This window comes from Adiantum capillus-veneris, chromosome 6, assembly GCF_014529385.1.
Source record: "Adiantum capillus-veneris isolate H3 chromosome 6, ASM1452938v2, whole genome shotgun sequence".
Classification (NCBI taxonomy): Eukaryota; Viridiplantae; Streptophyta; class Polypodiopsida; order Polypodiales; family Pteridaceae; genus Adiantum; species Adiantum capillus-veneris.
This window is the reverse complement of record NC_140936.1, coordinates 9,390,277-9,405,771: the sequence shown is the minus strand read 5'-3', so window position 1 is coordinate 9,405,771 and position 15,495 is coordinate 9,390,277. Positions and strand designations below refer to the sequence as shown.

General features: G+C 44.6%; 1 protein-coding gene across 1 annotated transcript in view; it reads right to left on the bottom strand.

The window, feature by feature from the left end:
- LOC147455124 (purple acid phosphatase 23-like) overlaps nucleotides 1-4,508 on the bottom strand; it is a 45,668-nt gene extending 41,160 nt beyond the window's left edge. Inside the window, exons 1-2 of the mRNA XM_086513959.1 lie at nucleotides 4,151-4,508; nucleotides 3,803-3,994 (exon numbers count right to left, since the gene is read on the bottom strand). Of these exons, the coding sequence (XP_086370085.1) occupies nucleotides 3,803-3,994; nucleotides 4,151-4,457 (499 nt within the window). The 5' untranslated portion in view covers nucleotides 4,458-4,508. The remainder of the gene's footprint in view (nucleotides 1-3,802; nucleotides 3,995-4,150) is intronic.
- Nucleotides 4,509-15,495: the final 10,987 nt, after the last annotated feature.

Here is a 15,495-nt window from a genome sequence, read left to right as displayed (position 1 = left end):
GTGTATGTGATTGCATCCAGGGACGCCTGGGAAGTGCTGTAAAAGCATTGTTTTTAACTTACGTTTTATTGAGTTTTTGGGCAGATTCATGCTATTTTTAAAATATGCCGGCCGTCCACTTAATAAGTGGGCAGCCATAAGGCAACAGATCAGCCAGCGTTTTCTCTCTCTTAACAGCGCAAAAAAAAAGACCAAAAAAAAAAAAAACGGCCGCGATCTCTACGCGAGCAACTATTTGTGCCCGTGGCGAGGAGCTATAAAAGCATCACATGCTCTCACTCAGAGTGGAGGATCAGTTTTTGCGTGAAGGAGATGTTGCTGCAGACATTTGCTGGTGATGCCCATGACTTTCCCAAGTGTACCCGATGTCGCCAAGACCCAGTGCGCGAGTTCTCTCGCGAAGAAGTGCCTGCAGAGGGTGTTTCCATTGCGAGAAGCTGCTGTTTTTCTCTGTTTTCAGCCCATAAACGTCGTAGACGGGGCTGATTTACGAGAAGGAACCCAAGAACACACCTCTTTTGTGTGTAGATTTGGAAGAGAGGATTTTCTATTTAGAGATCTCTTCCGGGGCATTGCTTTTCGAGAACCGAGTTGCATTTCGAGCGTCGAGACTTTGAAGGTAACGATTTTCATATTATGATCTCTAAGTATTTGATTGCAGGTGTACTTCCTCTTAGTGAGGGAGTAGGAGCACAGGAAGGCATGAGCCTCTGCAAGAGAAAAGCGCTCTGAGGAACTAGAACCAGATCAGCCCAAGGGTTTCGTACCCGCGTTTGGGAAGTAGATCCACGGATCGAAGAGAGGTAGTCTCTCAAGTTGTGATCCGAAAGTTGGGATTCCCAAGTAAGGACTTCGTGTCGGGGAAAACAGAGTTGTTCTGCGGGAAGAGGACTTTGGAAACAGAGTTGGAAAAGAGAGTTGCACGGATGTCATGCCCTAAGTCTGGAAGGTGAGATCCAAAGGCGAGAACCTTGGTTCTCAAGGATTTGGAACAAGGAACGGAAGTTCCTTGGAATAGGGTTTTGCCCTAGGAATCGGAAGCTGAGGCTTCCGGGAACCATCAAGTCTTATTCTAGAACGAACGTGGTAATACGTTCGGTTCAAGTGCTTGTATAGGTTTCTCCTCAGTAATAAAGATACTATTAGGGGGGGGACCGGCCCATCTTCTGGTCCCCAGTACCGTGTCGATCTTCTCACTCTCTATCTCTCTCTCTATCTATTTCTCTCTATATCCTCTGGCTTCAATAATAAGTGAAATCCTATTTATCCGAATGTATTTCTTTTTGTTATGCGCTCCCGTTTGTGACAGAGGGAGTAGGAGCAGAGGAAGGCACGAGCTTCTGAAGCTATGAGGAATTAGAGCCAAATCAGCCCAAGGGTTTCCAACCCGGACTTTGGGAGTGGATCCACGGATCTGAGAGTGGCAGACTCTCGAGTTGTGATCCAGGAGTTGAAAATTCCCAAGGAAGGACTTCATGTCCGAGAAAGCAAAGTTGTTCTACAAGAAGAGGACTCCGGGAACATAGACGAAAAAGAGTTGCAAGGATACCATGCCCCGAGTGTGGAAGGTGAGATCCAAAGGCGAGAACCTTGGTTCTCAAGGATTCAAAAATAAGGAACGGAAGTTCCTTGGAATAGGGTTCTGTCCTAGGAATAGGAAGTTGAGGCTTCTAGGAACCATCGAGTCATATTCTAGGACGAACGTGGTAATACCTTCGGTTCAAGTGCTTGTATAGACTTCTCCTCAGTAATAAAGATACTATTAGGGGGGGGGACAAGCCCATCTTCTATCCCCAGTACTGTGTCGATCTTCTCTCTCTATTTCTATCTATACCCTCTGGCTTCACTACTAAGTGATAAAATCTATATATCCAAGTATATTTTATATTGTTATGCGCTCCCATTTGTGACAATCTGATACAAAAAGCTAGCATAACTATCAAAAGCAATTGCCACAAACCTGGCACCAAAAAGCATCTTGACTTGCGGCAAAACTGCCACATCAGCACTCTGAATTGGTGCCGCAATTTGTGGAGGCAGCAGCCACATCATCACTTTGAGATATTCTCCCTCTTCCTCTATTAGGGCTGCCACCACGTCATCACTTTTGTGACAATCTTGCCCACCCTTGCCAAGGAAGGTCCTACACCAAATCTCATACCTCCACTCTACTGAGTAGCATCCCTATAACCTTGAAAATGATGGTGGTCGCCCAAAGGCAGTCAATGTCAACAACTAGGCTCGCTTTCTCCTCAAGCAAGAGTCGAATGGTGGGCTCAATGGGGTTAATCAAGGATACTTCACCAAAGGCCCTCTTGAGTGGGTGGGCTCAATGGGATTAGTCAAGGATGCTTCACCAAAGGCCCTCTTGAGTGGGCGAAGCTAAGCTCTCCATCCGTGTGTGCTACAATAAATCAAGGGAGCAACAAGGAAGCAAGCTATAAGTGAGTGAATGTGTGCGGAGTTTAGATAAACTCATGTTCGTGTGATGTAGGGGGGGAACAAGGAGAGAGGGAAAGAGAGAGCGGCACCAGCAGTAGCAACGAGCTTGACTGTGTCAAGAGAAATGACCTTTTCATTCACATAATCATTTAGTCATACAAGAACAACTGGAGATTTCAACGACCAGCTGTTGCACGTGGTGTCAAGCCATGCATTGATTTTGTCATTCTGTATGCTTTGACAAATTTAGTCAGATTGAGTATGGGCTCATTCTAGCTAGCCAGCTTCCCAAGTCTGGTTTGCCATGATTGAATGATTTTACTGTGTGGAAGGCTCCACGATACATGTTTACGTTGACAATGTTTTCTCTTCCTTGGTCTTGGACTTGTCATACCACAAGGTACGAAACACTTTGTTGACCTTCAATGCCTCTGCAGAAGGTGCATCTATGACAGCTTGACTCTTTGCCTCTCTCATCAATCCAGCCAAGTGGTTTGGCCTTCAATGGCACATGCCCCAGATTCTCCCATTTCTTTCCTTATATAATAAATTCAGCTAGGCTACTCCACCAACAGTCTCCCCACGTGGCCTCGGGCTCAGCCCCATATTATTGCACAATGTTCTTTCCCAGTTTTGGTCTTGCATATGGGAGTCTTGACTTGTCCTTGGCACAGTTGATTGCTCATGCTGGCTTGCCCCTGGTCCTAACATGTCTGCAATGACACTAACATGTTCCAGTCATTTTGGCCATTATCTATAGGTTTGTCCACAAGTTCAGAGGTCTGACACACAGTATGCACACTCAAGGCGTGCTGGGCCTCATGATGGCTTCATCCCTTAGGATGTTGTCACAGGGCTTTAGACATGCTCCCATCTTTTATCCATGAGTTTACCATCCAATCCGCAAGCTTATATTTTTGACTCGTACCAGCATTACCCTGTGATACATTTGAAAGTCTTGTTGCAGCATGCTTGGATATTTTTAGCAATCCACCTTCTACGACAGCCAATGTTCAGACAACCCTGGTCTACACTCTTTACAATTTTTAGAACTCTTTGCATAGGTCTTCCAGAGCAGCAGAGGATCACAGATTCACTTTTGTAGATGTGGGGCCGGCACTTTCCTCTTTTCTGGGTTGTGGCTGGGTAAGGAGCATATCTCACCACCACAGTGGTTCCTGCTATACTCATCCCGCAGGCCGCCTTGATGACATATCTAGTTGCAGTAACCTCCTTTGCTTTGCTTTTACTTTCTCATAAAGTTCTCCTTTTCCGCAAGAACACAGAAATACAGCCTGTGTGTGTGTGTGTGTGTGTGTGTGTGTGTGTGTGCGCGTGCGTGTGGGCTGGGAGAGAGAACCTTGCAGACGGACATGATGAATGATTCCAGACGTGTAATTAAGCAGACCCTCATAAGGGTAGCGCTGGCTATAGACTTCTGCACTTCCTCGGGAAACCCATGTCAAATTGCCACTTTGAATTCCGTAATGTACCTCACTCGCCACGGTTGTTGGGTCTAGGGGTGCTACTTCTGGCCCAATCTGTGCATCTCCTGAAACAAGAACAAAGGGCCAACGTTGAGCAGATTACAGAGGACCATCTTATGGGCGATGTGTGTGTGTGTGTGTGTGTGTGTGTGTGTGTGTGTGTGAGAGAGAGAGAGAGAGAGTGCGCGTGCGCATCGTTGGGTTGGGTTGGAGGAGTTTACCTGTGACCCAAGAAACCCACAAGCAATCGGGACTGGAGAGGGCAAGCGCGATTTGTTCCGGGAAAATGGACGGAACGCGCTTGACGAGGCGAGGGTGCCAGTGAGGGAGGTCTTCACTACCCCGGGGGAGGGAGGTATCGAATGCCACAGTCTTGGGTGGAAAAGGGCCATCCAGAGAGGTGGGAATGGCAGCGCCAGACACTGCCAAAATAGAGAGGAAGAGGAGGAGGAGGAGCGCGCCAAGGCGAGGTCGATGGGGACATGCCCAGCAGACAAGCTGCTGCAAGAGAATGCCAGGCTGCTTCATGACGCTGCTGCTCCTTGCGGAAGGTGTCCATGCCTTCAATGACACAACAAAGAAACACCACGAAGAATATTCTTCTCATTTTTTCGATCGCTACCTGGAATATCCCGATCTGGATGTTTGTTCTGTATGTCTGGTCAAGTTTGAAACAAGTGAAAGGATCATGGTGGCTTTCTAAAACACAAACAATAAGAAAGGGATAAAATCATCAGGTTGAGTTCAATTGGAAATTTAGTGTTCCTAAAGGATTGCCTCAACATAGCCTTGAGCCAATTGAAAATTGAGACTAGCCGTTGCAAATCATGGTTTAGGGAAGAAAAACCAATGAAATATATCAAAAAATAGTTCAACAATCATGCAAATTTTAAATTTTTGCTAGTATTTTCAATTTACTTCCTTGTGAGGAGGAAACTCGACCAACGACCGCGTAATAGAAGGGACTTTCCCAAATATTGCTATAGAACGCTGCAGAAAACTCAAACCATGTGAGGATGAGAAATGAAATGTGGAATAAAAGAACTCATCAATATATATATATATATACACACACACAAGCGTGTGTGTGTGTGTGTGTAAATATAAATATGTGTGTGTGTATGTATCTATAGAACTTACTAGATTTATGCAAGGTGAAGCTTCACTTTAACATTCTAAAACAATAGAATGCAAGAAAAGTCAAGACATGTCAGTCGTGAAATGAAAGGTGAAATAGAAAGATCCAAGTTTACTATTTTAAAACTGAAATAACATTTAAGATAAGTCTCAATCATCACTAAAAACATTGAAAGTATGCCTAACCAGAGTCCCCTCTAGACTCTAAGGCGTCTTTTAGAAAGCCAAAAAGAGTCGTGGTGTGAGGTTGGGTGTAGGGATAGGTGGGAAAATGGGGGCGCAGTTCTCTCTCTCTCTGCCACTTGCACTAATTCTCTCGGACACGTGGTCCTCTCTCTCTCTCTCTCTCTCTCTCTCTCTCTCTCTCTCTCTCTCTCGTCTCCTCAAGGGTTGGATTGCCGAGGAATTAACCACCAACCAACTCAAATGCAAAGCAATTGCTTCATGACGCTGCTGCTCCTTGCAAAAGATGTCCATGCCTTCAATGACACAACAAAGAAACACCACGAAGAATATTCTTCTCATTCTTTCACACGCTACATGGAATATCCCAATCTGTATGCTTGTTCTATATGTCTGGTCAAGTTTGAAAAACGAGTCGTGGCGTGTTGGGTGTAGGGATAGGTGGGAAAATGCAGGCGACGGTTCTCTCTCTCTCTCTCTCTCTCTCTCTCTCTCTCTCTCTCTCTCTCTCGTCTCCTCAAGGGTTAGATTGCCGAGGAATTAACCAACACCAACTCAAACGCAAAGCAATCGATCTCAAGAAGATAGACGAAGCCCGCAAACAAAGCAAATGGGCAATTTACCGAGGAGGCAAAGCAGTCATCCAAGAGTTCCGAACTTCAATCTCGGCTCCCCTCCCTCCAAACCCTCCTTAGGTTTTGTCTTTGCTTTCCTTTTTCTTTCAATTGGACCCTCTCTCCTTAACTGATATGTATCTGATGCCTTCAGTTGGAAGAAACCGTTGTACTGTCATGTTTTATTTCGGCCCCATGGGTCATATTTGACCTCTATAAACGATAAAACAATATCTCTCTCTCTCTCTCTCTCTCTCTCTCTCTCTCTCTCTCTCTCTCTCTCTCTCTCTCTCTCTCCTTGAGCGGCCTACTGTGTCTCCGGTCTCCCTTGGGTGAGGGGGCAGCCCGAGGGGAGGCCACAGAGCCCTGCTCCCCATCTCTAGTAGCAACCCCGCTCAGCTCTGCTCGCGTGCACTCTCGCTCTCTGTAGAGCTCGTCAGTTTCAGCCCCTGCTCACCCTAGCCAATCTCAGCCTCGCCAGTCTCGGCCCATGCCCAGGCCCGGCCAATCTCAGCCTCGCCAGTCTCAGTCTCAGCCTTGCCCATGTTGAAGCCCGCCAGTCTCAGCCTCTGCTCACCCGAGTCTCGACCTGCTACACAGAGAGAGCTCCTTTAATTAAAGTTGATTATAAGCCTTTGAAGGTGATTTTTTCTCTTGAGAGACTGCCCACCATGGCCACTCGGGCCTCTTCTCGCGTGAAGCCCACATTCGCCGGCGTCGTGGCAACACCCCCAAAGGTGGACAGCATGGCCCGGCTTCAACATGAAGTCGAAAGACTTCGCAAGGAAAATGACGCTTTGAAGGAAAGACTCGCAGCCATCAAGTCTCGCCTCACCACAGTGGAGGACTCCAACAAGGGGAAGACAGAACAAAAGGAAATCGAGCTCAATACGAAGACGGAAATCACCCTCACAGAGAAGGTCAAAACTCAAGTACAGGATGTCATTTTTCGCGAAGTCGAAGTTCGTGTGGCGTCTACGCTACACGAACAACAACGACAAGATGCTATTGCTCTCAATGTCCACATTGGCGGACTCCCGAGCGATTGGCAAGGAAAAGAGGACCCCAAGTTCCACAAGTCTTTCGATCGCATCCGAACAACAACCCCCATGATACAATGGGATCCAACGACAATCACCACTCTCGCTCACGAGCATCGCACCAACCATGCAATTCTTACCTTCAAGACCAAAGCGGATCGAGTTAAGCTCCTTGAGCAATCGAAGCTTCTCAAGGACACAAAAATTGAAGATCTCACACCCACCCAACTCAAACAAAAGAAGACCGAACTCCAAAAGATGCGAGAAGCGCGCACAGCAGGGAAATGGGCAGTTTACTGAGGAGGCAAAGCCATCATCCAAGAGTTTCGAACTCCCAAACCGGCCCCCTCCTCCTCACCTACCTCATCTTAGACTTTTGTTCATCCCACCTTATCTTTTTTTCTCCCCACTCGATGGACTCTCAGTCCTTAACTGATATGTATGAGACGAAATCCTTTGTACTGTTTTGTTCTGATCCTATAGGTCATATATGACCTCCATGGACGATAATTCAATCTATCTATCTATCTCTCTCTCTCTCTCTCTCTCTCTCTCTCTCTCTCTCTCTCTCTCTCTCTGCGAAGGCGGTGGGTGGCCGCTTGCCCACAAGCCGCTGTTATATATATGTTGCGCACGTCTGTGTTCGATGAAGCTCGTGCAGCGGGCGCAGGGTGGAGGTTGAACGGTCAAGGGCTGGCTTTGTGTGTGTGTGTGTGTGTGTGTGTGTGTGTGTGTGTGTGTGTGTCGCAAGATGAGCAGCCACAACTAACAAATGGAGCATCACAAGATGGGTAGCCAGGATTGAGAGGTGGAGTCGGGGGGATGGAGGCAGGCGAAAGGGACGAATGACGGGTGTAGGATTCTCTCTCTCTGTCTCTCGCGAGGGAGCTAACATGGAAAGGGGGAGGGTGAGAGATCTGAGCGTATCAACTAAAGAAATTGAATTATTATTTTAGTATGCCAGTATACTTTGTCTTGTATGTGTGGGCAATTCTAAGCAATTCGCGAGTGGGGGGATTCTTTTTATTAACCTACTGGCAGGATCTTTATTATATTCAATTTCTTCAGCAGATTTCTTCGAATCTAGTACTTTCCTCCAAAGAAGAACCTCATCTAAAATGGCAGTAAGTTATCAATCCTAAGACCTCAAGGAGTTCAACTCTTTGAATGCTTGCTTAACCAGATGCCTCAACACTCGACGTTGTTGATGTAGTGGATTCGTTAAATTTTAAAAAAAAACTTGTCATGCTTCGTCTTCGCCTCCGCTCTGCCTTCGTTCCCTACTTAACGCCCCCTCCTCCTTTGTCGCAGCCTCCGCCTCCTGCGTCTCCCCTCGGCCCACTTTCCATTTCTTTCCTTTCAGTTCCTACGCAGGATTGCGCTTGATTCTCTCATTGTTTCTTTTTCAAAATTGGGTACTTGGATTGAGAGCGAGTAAAATATGGAGAGCGGCCTGGTCAACGACAAGTGTCTACGTAGTTTTTTCACGGTTGACAGGAGAACCGCCATGGAATGGCTGCGCTGCCAGTACGTGTGATTTTTGGTATGGGGACGCTCGGAAGCCGTTTGTGTATCGTCACCATACGACCGCCAAGGCAGGAGGATGGATGTTATATAAGACGTTCTAGGTTGTGTGTGTGGAAGGTGAAGCTTGCAATTAGGTGAGAAGCGAAGAGTAAAGATATACAAATACACTGCAATTGTTCCAAGCATGTGTGTAGCAAACGCCAGCTTCGGTGTGTGGGTCAGTGTACGTGGACTGGAAGAGGTAATTGTTGGAGCGGGTGCGAACAGGAGGCGACAGCAGGCAGGTGAGAGCTCACAGTGTGTAGCTATGGTGAAGTAGGAGTCATGAGAGGTCCAGGAATGAGCTAAGGTGAGTTGTGCGCTGGAACACGAGAGAGCAGAGCTGGCGTGCACGGCCCAAGGACTGGTGTAGAGAGATAGGTGGGGGGTGTTGGGAGGTAGCACGGGCAAAGAGACAAGGGCTGTCGTGGCGGGCGGCAGGTGTGACAGAGGTGGGGGTGTTGTGAGGTAGTGCAGGAAGAGATACAAGGGCTGCAATGAGAGATCAGCATATAGTGCTCAAAATTAGATTATAGGTGTGGTGGGCCATGAGTTGGCAAAAACAACAAAAATGTTGGCGTCTGCGTAATTTTTGAAGGTCTTGTGTGTATGCAAGGTGCAGATGGTGGGCAAGGTCCACAAAGGTGGCCAAAGTCAAGGATACAAGTATGCACAGTTAAACGATTGTGCACATGGGAACGCAACAAGGCGAGGCGAGATTTTAGAGAGAGAGAGAGAGAGAGTTGTGTTGTAGAATTTGAGAGATTAAGGGATATCATCATGTAGATTTGGAAGGAGTTGCGAGAGTCTACTACGGATGGCAATGAAGCATTTAAAACTTGTGTTTGTAGTTTGATAGAGTCTGTAAAAAAGTCTGTAGATGAGTATCAAGTCAATGTAACAGATGTGCATGTCTGTCAACTAGAGGAACAGATAGCAGCGTTGAGGAAGGTTATGTAGAAATAAGAAGCCAACTAAATAGATTAAATGCAAATGCCACAAGATTCTCTAATAGTTTGGAGAGAGGAGGATTTTAAATAATCAATGCAGTTTATATATCTCTTGTCAAAAAGACAAATATACTAGTATTGTTATTCATATGTCCGAAAGTCACACACCCTTGAGAAGTTTAATACTGGTGAGTATATGCTGAGAATAGAAACATGTAATCCAATTTTTGTAATTTTCTTGTTTGAGAACCACACACCTTTGATAAGTTTAATCGTTGTGATATATGGTGAGGAATTCAAACATGTAATCCAATTTCTTTAATTTTTACCAGTAAGTAATCTATACTATGTGTATGCGTGGCGCAAATGGCAGGCAAGGTCCACAAAGGTGGCCAAAGTCAAGGATACATGTATGCGTAGTTAAACAATTGTGCACATGGAAACGCAACATGCTAGCAAAACTTTGGGCAGAGATCAAATTTTAGAGAGAGAGAGAGAGAGAGAGAGAGAGAGCTGCATGATTATAAATTATTGTGGTGGATGTATGTATAATGGCGCAACTAAAAAGACTAGCACAAGGCATCGTAGACGATCGTGCTTGTCCACCCAAAATGATTTCAGTTGTGTGCCCAAGATGAGAGGGAGGGCCGCATTAACAAGCAAGGAGAAACATAAAAGAGATGGGAAGAAACCAAGAAAACTAATGGAAAGTAGTGTCAATATAGTTCTAGGTGAGCAGATATAGATGTCGGTCTTTTAGGTCAAGTGCATGAGTTCCTAAAAAAAGAAACAATCGTCGGTATTTGCGCAGTGGAGAGGGGGGAGATGTGTTCCACTTGCACTTTCAAATGGTTATTCGTATATGGAGTACCTCTCTTATTGATATCAATAAAAAACTAAAAAGTTACCTAGGTTGGGGTAAGGATTATCCATCTAGAGGAAATGTGCTTTGCCGAGCCTTGAGACAAAAGAACTTGCACACATTTGAAGGTATGATAGGGTACTGCTTAAAGGATGATGGTGAGGCTCACTTCCAAAAAGTAGAGCAAAACATAATTGTGGGCGAGATGAACAAAGATGTGGAGTTATCTAACCTATATGGAGTGGAGGATGCGATACCCGTATTTTCTCGACACACAATAATATCTTTGATTGTGCGTTGATGTATTAGAGGTCCAGATGCGAAATCCTTTTCGAAATGATTTCTTGCGTACGTTGCACAAGATGTTATGCAGCAACAAATATTATCGTTCATCGATATGGATCACTCCATACCAAGGGCAAGGGATGACCTTAAGAAAGATGAAAGCAATTTGGACGTGCATAGAGAGGTAGGTGAATTTTAATGTAGTTTTCTTAGCCAATATTTCATTATTAAATGTGTATACATTTTTTTTGGTATGAAAATAAGAAGACATTTTATACGAGTCTCGCAAATCGCGAGAAGTACTAATGGCGAGGTAGTAAATGATGACGTGAGTGTCGAAGACGGTGAAAGGCCATCACAGATAGGCAATGAATACATGTCATCGTTGCTTTGAAATAAAGCAAATACTATTGCATTGTACTATACACACGGTCGTAAGTAGTTAGATTTTTTGTGTTGTATATTCTGTTTAACAATGGGTATGCATGACTTGCAGGTAAGCAATGGATAATAAGAACCAACCAGCTGATTACAATGATGCACAAACGGAGCAGTCATCAAATGGCGCAAGTGATGCAGCGTTTGAGAGATCAATATATATATATATATATATATATATATATATATATATATATATATATATATATATATATATATCAAGTCAATGTAACAGATGTGCAAGTCTATCAACTAGAGGAACATATAGCATGTTACCATATACATGTAGTAGTGATGTGTGTGAACACACTAGGACCGTTGGGGCATTTTTTCCCTCTTTAGGAGGTTTTTTCCCCCGATCTTTCCATTGCACACTAAGTAACACACTCTCTATTGTGTGCATTGAGCTTCCTTCGTCTTCTCCAAGCTGTGTGCATTTCTCTGCAACCCTAATTCCAACAATTGGTATCAGAGCAGGTTGCGTCCTCCCGGGCTTAGTCGCCAGCTGCTCCAGCACATGCCTGCTCACTTTCTGCGATTTCAGTGACCTTTGGCAAGCGTTCGCAGGTCGACAAAAACAGGCAGTACTGCACAGGCTATTTTGTCATTTTGTGCAAAATTTTTGTCAGTGCCGTTTTCTGCATAACAGGTGCCTCATAGTCTTCTACGATTTGTGCTATATAGCACGTGTTGTTCTCGTTCCGTTTCTCCTATTTTCGGACAGTTTTCACATCAAGTGCAACATTTACCATGGCTAACAACAACACAGATGTATTCAAGATGTTTGCTGCTGCTGAGGATAGGTTGGATGGGGACAACTACCCTATGTGGGCTTATATGATGCAACATGTTCTTGTGTCAAAGGGCGTCTGGAATATTGTGTCGGGCATTGATGTACGTCCTAGTTCTGAGGATGTAGGCGATGTTGAGGATGTTGCAGGTCTTGCTACAAGGATTGCTGCTATTAGGGTTGTTTTGCTACGGTAGAACAAGCTCCTTGGGATGTAAAGGATGCGCAGGCTCATGCACTGATTGCATTGTCTGTGAAACACACCATTGTTTCTCACACCCGTTCAGCAAAATCTGCAAAACAGGCTTGGGATATTTTAGCAGGTCTTTATGCAAGCCGCAATGAGGCTAAAATTGCTTTGCTGCGTAAAGAGCTGGAGTCGAAGATTATGCATGAGGAAGATGATATGGACACTTTTCTTGCTGGTGTCAAGGATATCAATGAGCAACTTATTTTTGGAGGTGAAGTCATTTCAGACAGCTCCCTTGTGCAGACTGTTCTTGATGCCTTACCAGATTCCTACCAGACTTTTGCTAGTACTTGGAGACTGCTGACCCAAGGAAATCCTGAAGTTGTCAAGTTTGATGCATTATGCACATTGCTGTTGCAAGAGTCACTTTCCAGGCAAAACAGAAGTAGGCAGCGTGCAGTTGAACAAGTTTTTATTGCTTCTCAAAGAAAGGGTGGTAACAGCAATGCGGCCACTTCTTATGGTTCTGCTGGGAGTGGAAAAACCTATTTTCCTAATGCTTCTGTTGGCAGCAATTCGTCTGGAAATTTTGATGATAAGGACAAAAAGAAGATGCGTTGCCATTATTGTAACGCTAATGATCACTTGATCAAGTCGTGTCTTAAGTTGAAGGCCAAAGAGGCTAAGAAGAAAGAGGGTGGTTCCACTGCAAATGCTGGTTCCACTACAAATGCAGCCATTGTTGAGTCTTCTGTGAAAGGAGACTGTGTTGCTGATGTTGATTCAGAATGGGCTTTTAGTGCAGAGCGCACTTACAATCCTGTTGTCCATGATGTATGCTTGTCAGTTGCTGCAAATTCACATGTGTGGTATTTCAATAGTGGTGATACAAAGCACAATACCTCACATCGTAAATTGTTCACCTCTCTTGAGTCTGTCCCTCATGGGAATTCAGTCACTTGTGCCAACAATGCCTCTTATCCGGTTCAGGGAGTTGGCAAGATTGTGCTTACTGCTGCAAATGGCAGTTCCTTCACACTTGTTGATGCACTTTATGTACCTGGGATCACGAAGAATCTCTTGTCTGTATCCGCACTTGCCAGACTTGGACTTGTAGTCAAATTTGTGGATGACAGATGTACAGTTTATGATCTAAGTTTTGGTGATGAAATTGTTACATCTAGCCTTTTGTGCCGTGGGCTGTATAGGCTCACTTTGTATGACAAGTGTGGACAAAATTTTGCAAATGCTATTGCAGATTCAAGGGCTATTTCAGATGCCAAAACTTTGGCATGCACGTTTTGGTCATCTGAATTTTGTCAGTTTGCTGCGTTTGCAAAAATCTGATATGGTTGCTTCTTTGCCGCCTCTTGAAGCACCTCTCAAACATGTTTATAAAGGCTGTATTTTGGGTAAGATGCAGCGTTCTAAGTTTCCAAAGGATGGTTCAGTTCGGGCCAGATGCAGGTTGGAACTTGTGCATAGTGATGTTTCTGGGCCCATGCAAACTCCGTCCTTGGGCAATTACCTGTACTACGTGACTTTCATTGATGATTACTCCAGGCATGCATGGGTATTTCCACTTAATTAAAGCGAATTCCAAAGTTTTTATGTGCTTCAAAAATTTTCTGGCTATGGCTGAAAATGTCTCGAAATGTACTATGGACACCCTCCGTTCCGATCGAGGGGGGGAGTATATGTCTCATGAATTTAATGCATTTCTGGCAAGTCGTGGGATAAAACACCAATGTACAGCGCCTTATACACCTCAGCAAAATGGTGTTGCTGAGAGGAAAAATAGGTCACTGACCGAAATGGCACGATGTATAGTCAAAAGTCAAGCTTTGCCGCATTCTTTTTGGCTTGAGGCCATCATGTGTGCCACTTATGTACTTAATAGGTGTCCTACGAAAGCTTTGCAGACTATTACTCCATATGAAGCATGGCATGATAGAAAGCCTTCTATTGAGCACAAGCGTGTTTTTGGTTGTTTGGCATATCCTTTGGTGCCACAAACACAAACACAGCGTAGAAAATTGGATGATAAGGCTGTCAAATGTATTTTTGTTGGTTATAGTGCTGAAAGCAAAGGCTACATGTTGTATCATCTGCAAACAAAACGTATTCTGGTTTCACGAGATGTAGTGTTTGTGGAAGATTCTGTTCAGCCCTTGCTGTCATGTACTAGAGACAGTAATGTAAGCTCACAGGACATTTATGACACTTTGTTGCCTCTTTTCAGTGGTGGAAATACGAATGTAAGTTCCAATGAGGCAAATGTACAGCCTATGGGGGTTTCTGAAAATGTTATAGATCGGCCTATTACTGATGTAGATTTACATGATGTACTTGATGAGGAAAGGGCCGAAAATGAGCAGGCTAGAGGTATGCCAAAATGGCTAGTGCAGACTTTGCGTGACAGTAAATTGGAAGCACCTTTGTCTAGTCATACTCGTTCAGGCTCTCGCCATGCATCTTATGCATCAGATTGTTATGCTTTGGCTGTGTTTAGCTTACATGATGTTGAGGAGCCTTTGTCTTTTGATGAAGCACAAAATTCAAAAAATTGGATGGCTGCCATGCAATCAGAATATGATGCACTTATAGAAAATGACACATGGACTTTATGTGATTTGCCTCTTGGCAAAAAGGCCATTGGTAGAAAGCGGGTTTACAAGTTGAAACGCAAGCCGGATGGCGAGATCGATCGCCATAAGGCTCAACTTGTTGCAAAGGGTTATGCATAGCAAAAAGGCATAGATTATGAAGAGAGTTTTGCTCCCACTTGTCGTATGACTACTGTGCGTTTTCTATGTGCATTGGCAGCTCATTTTCGTTGGGATGTACATCAATCAGACATTATTACTGCTTTCTTGAATGGTGACGTATTTGAGGAAGTTTATGTAGCGCAGCCTCGCAGTTTTGTCATAAAAGGACAAGAGGACAAAGTGTGCAGATGTGAGAAGGCTTGTTTTATCCCAAGGGGGGATCATTGCTGCCAAACTTACATCGTTTTTCGGACTCAGATTGGGCTGCTTGTTTTGACATGTGAGTGTCCACAAGTGGTTTTTGTTTCATGCTTGGCAGTTCATGTATATCATGGTTGAGCAAGAAGCAACCTACTATGGCCACTTCCAGTTGTGAGGCTGAGTACAGGGCAGTCTTCACAGCTACGGTTGAGTGTGTATGGCTCATACGCCTTATGGTTTATTTGGGTGTTGGACAGGACACTGCCAACACTATCTACACTGACAGTCAGAGCGTATTGGCAGTTGCGAGGAACCCAGTTTTTCATGCTCGCACAAAGCACATTGAGGTGCATTACCACTATGTCAGGGAGAGGCTCTCAGAAGAAGAGATAAGCTTGGCTTATGTGCCAACACAGGACAACCTTGTAGATCTTTTCACAAAGGTATTGTCTCGTGAGAATCTTGAAGTGTTGTTGTATAAATGAGAAACCAAGGAAATAGACTAAATGCAACTGTCACAAGTTTCTCTAACATTTTCGAGA